At 37.3% G+C, this 3,036-nt stretch overlaps 1 protein-coding gene across 1 annotated transcript; it reads right to left on the bottom strand.

The window, feature by feature from the left end:
• Window positions 1-1,115: 1,115 nt before the first annotated feature.
• On the bottom strand, window positions 1,116-2,565 carry LOC141632788 (protein FAR1-RELATED SEQUENCE 3-like). The gene is made up of 3 exons (XM_074445301.1): window positions 2,376-2,565; window positions 1,759-1,975; window positions 1,116-1,428 (listed from the first exon to the last, which is right to left on the bottom strand). The coding sequence occupies exons 1-3, from the start codon at window positions 2,563-2,565 to the stop codon at window positions 1,116-1,118; spliced, it is 720 nt and encodes a 239-aa protein (XP_074301402.1).
• Between the last annotated feature and the right edge of the window lie 471 nt (window positions 2,566-3,036).

Below are 3,036 nucleotides of genomic sequence, written 5' to 3' on the forward strand. Positions count from 1 at the left end.
AAGCCCTAAGATTCACTAAACAAGGTCTGAGATTCACAAGATAAGGTCTGAGATTCACAAAATTAAGAGCAAAATAGATGATTTAAACCATGACCAAGTTTTACAGAACAAGCCCTAAGATTCACTGAACAAGGTCTGAGATTCGCAAGATAAGGTCTGAGATTCACAAAATTAAGCGCAAAATAGATGATTCTAAACCACAACCAAGTTTCACAGAACAAGCCCTAAGATTCACTGAACAAGGTCTGAGATTCACAAGATAAGGTCTGAGATTCACAAAATTAAGAGCAAAACAGATGATTTAAACCACGACCAAGTTTCACAGAACAAGCCCTAAGATTCACTGAACAAGGTCTGAGATTCACAAGATAAGGTCTGAGATTCACAAAATAAGGTCTGAAATGATAAAAACGCTTGATGCTAGATTCAGGACCAAGTTTCACAATTTTATCTTCCAGTTTCACAAGATAAGTTCCAGGATTCACAACATTGACAAAAAAAAAACGAGCTTAAAACTTGTCTTCTTCAATCGTCATCTCTATTCTCGTTGCTTAAGAATACTGCTTTACATCAATCTTCATCCTCGACTTCTTCCCCTTCTTCCTCTTCTTCCGATGTGTCTCCCTATGTGAAGAATCAAACCTTGATTAGATACTTTAAAACAAAAAAAGAATTAGTAGACAATAGTAGTTGCGTTTTCAAGTAATACTAAAATGGAAAGACAAGAGTAGAATTATACGTACTTGATTCTCAGGAGGATGCTCTGCAAACTCATTTAGACAATTTCTTTAATCGTGGTGTGACATGCGTTTACACTTAGCACACAACCTTTTCGGTTTTTTTGCCTTCATAATTGCCTTATTTTTGCTGCTCACCATCCTTTTACCACTACCTTTGTTTCTAGAGACTTTAGGTGGTAAGATCTTGATTTATTTTGGAGCCTTGCAGTTGAGAAGGACCTCCAATTCTTGTTCTTTGGTCAAAGGCTTTGGGTTTGGCTCCAACTTCTCTCGGAATTCTTTAATTAGCTTGGCAAACTCTCTCATATCTGACTCTTCTTCTTTTCTTTTGAGCATACCAACAGTTGCATAAATCTCAGACCACACCCGAGACATTCAAAATTTACTATTACCAGTAAGATCATAATTTTCCAGCAGATTTCCATTCAAATCATAAACCGTGTTTCTGAGTGCATTCTTACTCCACCTACGCAAAATGTATTTCTCGGGTATTTCCTTAAACTTTGCCGAGCAAATCCAAATGATGTGGTTGCATAAAATACCTTTCCTTTCAAACAATTTAAATGCACAACGGACATCCATTGTTCTCCTATTGTACTCAACTGCATATCTCTTTCGCTTGTTTGCGTCCTCAACAATTGAAACTTCAAAGTTAGTTACTGGATCTGGTGGGGTGTATCCATAAACACTACACGCATTTACCGAAAATTTAACCTCCTCTTGGAAGTCGAAGAACACTTCATGTCTATAGACCTTGACTACATGGACCTCCTAGTTTGACCCGAATAGGGTTTCAGGCATGGAGTTATGGCTCTGTGCTTCAAGAAGCTTTAGATTGTGCCTTTTTTGGTCCATGGCACTCTCAAATCTCATCCAAAATTATACGAGAGTCCCATATTTATTTTCAAATCTCTTGAAGAAGCTATTCGAACTCTCTGATCTTTGTGTGGTTTTCAAAATGTTGCCCATCGGCACATTCCTGAAATAAGCAGGTATCCACTGATCTCGTTCCGCAAACTTGCCAGTCAACCATTTATTTCCTTCTAACGAGAACTCGCTAATGACCTTAGCCCAATTCTCTTCAAATTCCTCAGGCTCCAAGTTCTCGCTCCAGACAACATTGTTCAGACGACTTAAGCAATCAGTCTCTTTGCAAATTATGCTCCCAACCTTGTCTGTTACTTTCTTCATAATGTGCCACATGCGAAAGCGATGTCTTGCTTTTTTGAACACGGCTGCAAGTCACAAAATCCACATTATCTATTGTCAGAGTATTATCTTCTATGATCACAAATCAAGCTTTAAGATTCACTAAACAAGGTCTCAGATTCACAAGATAAGAGAAATAACAAAATAGGCAATTTCAACAACTTATGACCAAGTTTAAGAATATTAGCTTTGTGTTTCACAAATCAACATCTATGATTCACAAAACAAGCCCTAAGAATCACAAAATAAGGAAAAGAGCAAAGCACATGATTTCAACCACTTATGATCAAGTTTCACAAAATTACCATATGTGTTCACAAAACACGCTCTATGATTCACAAAATAAACTTCAAGATTCACGAATAATGTTCCTAGATTCACCAAATAAATAACCAGTTTCACAAAAATAAGATATTCCAAACACACCTGGAACTGCATTTATTATTCCGGCATCTTGGTCACAGATGATGTAATTAGGTTCTTTGCCACCCATTGCTTTTAGAAACTGCTGAAATGCCCAAATAAATGACTCATCGTCTTCAGGCTCTAAAAGCACGCATCCAAATATTATTGATTTTTTGTGATTGTCAATCCCAGTGAAAGGCGCGAATTTCATGTTATATTTGTTCGTTCCATAGGTTAGATCGAATGAAATAGCATCACCAAACAATGCGTAACATCTGATGGAATCCGCATTTGTCCAAAAAATTCTTGTTAAACCACTGTCAGCATCTATTTCATATGCAAATACCAACCCTTTTGTCTCTCGGAGGGTTTTAAACGAGAGATGAACATATGTCCATCCTTGCCATTAAGTAGACACTTTACATTCCTTTGGAAATTCTTGAACTGCATAAGGGTAGCTCCCACATTTTCGAAACCCTCTGCTTGTTCCTTGCATAAGTTGTATGTTAAACTAGCCCCGACATTCAATCTCGAATTTTGGATAATCATTTGCTTATGATATTCGTTCAGTTGATTTATATTGACAGCAAGTTTCTCAAATTCCCTATTTTTGACAGGCGTCACTGGGTGATTGTGGCCCTCACGGAATTTTTCAATCTTGTACATGTTTTCATGGAACATG

This window comes from Silene latifolia, chromosome Y, assembly GCF_048544455.1.
Source record: "Silene latifolia isolate original U9 population chromosome Y, ASM4854445v1, whole genome shotgun sequence".
Taxonomy (NCBI): domain Eukaryota; kingdom Viridiplantae; phylum Streptophyta; class Magnoliopsida; order Caryophyllales; family Caryophyllaceae; genus Silene; species Silene latifolia.

Bases quoted from the DNA above. Each gene is read 5' to 3' on its own strand.
- LOC141632788 (XM_074445301.1), bottom strand. From the start codon at position 2,565: ATGAAATTCGCGCCTTTCACTGGGATTGACAATCACAAAAAATCAATA. The intron at 1,976-2,375 runs GTGTGTTTGGAA...TGTGACTTGCAG, and splicing joins AATAATAAATGCAGTTCCAG to CCGTGTTCAAAAAAGCAAGA. The intron at 1,429-1,758 runs GTTTGCGGAACG...AAATGCGTGTAG, and splicing joins AATAAATGGTTGACTGGCAA to TGTTTATGGATACACCCCAC.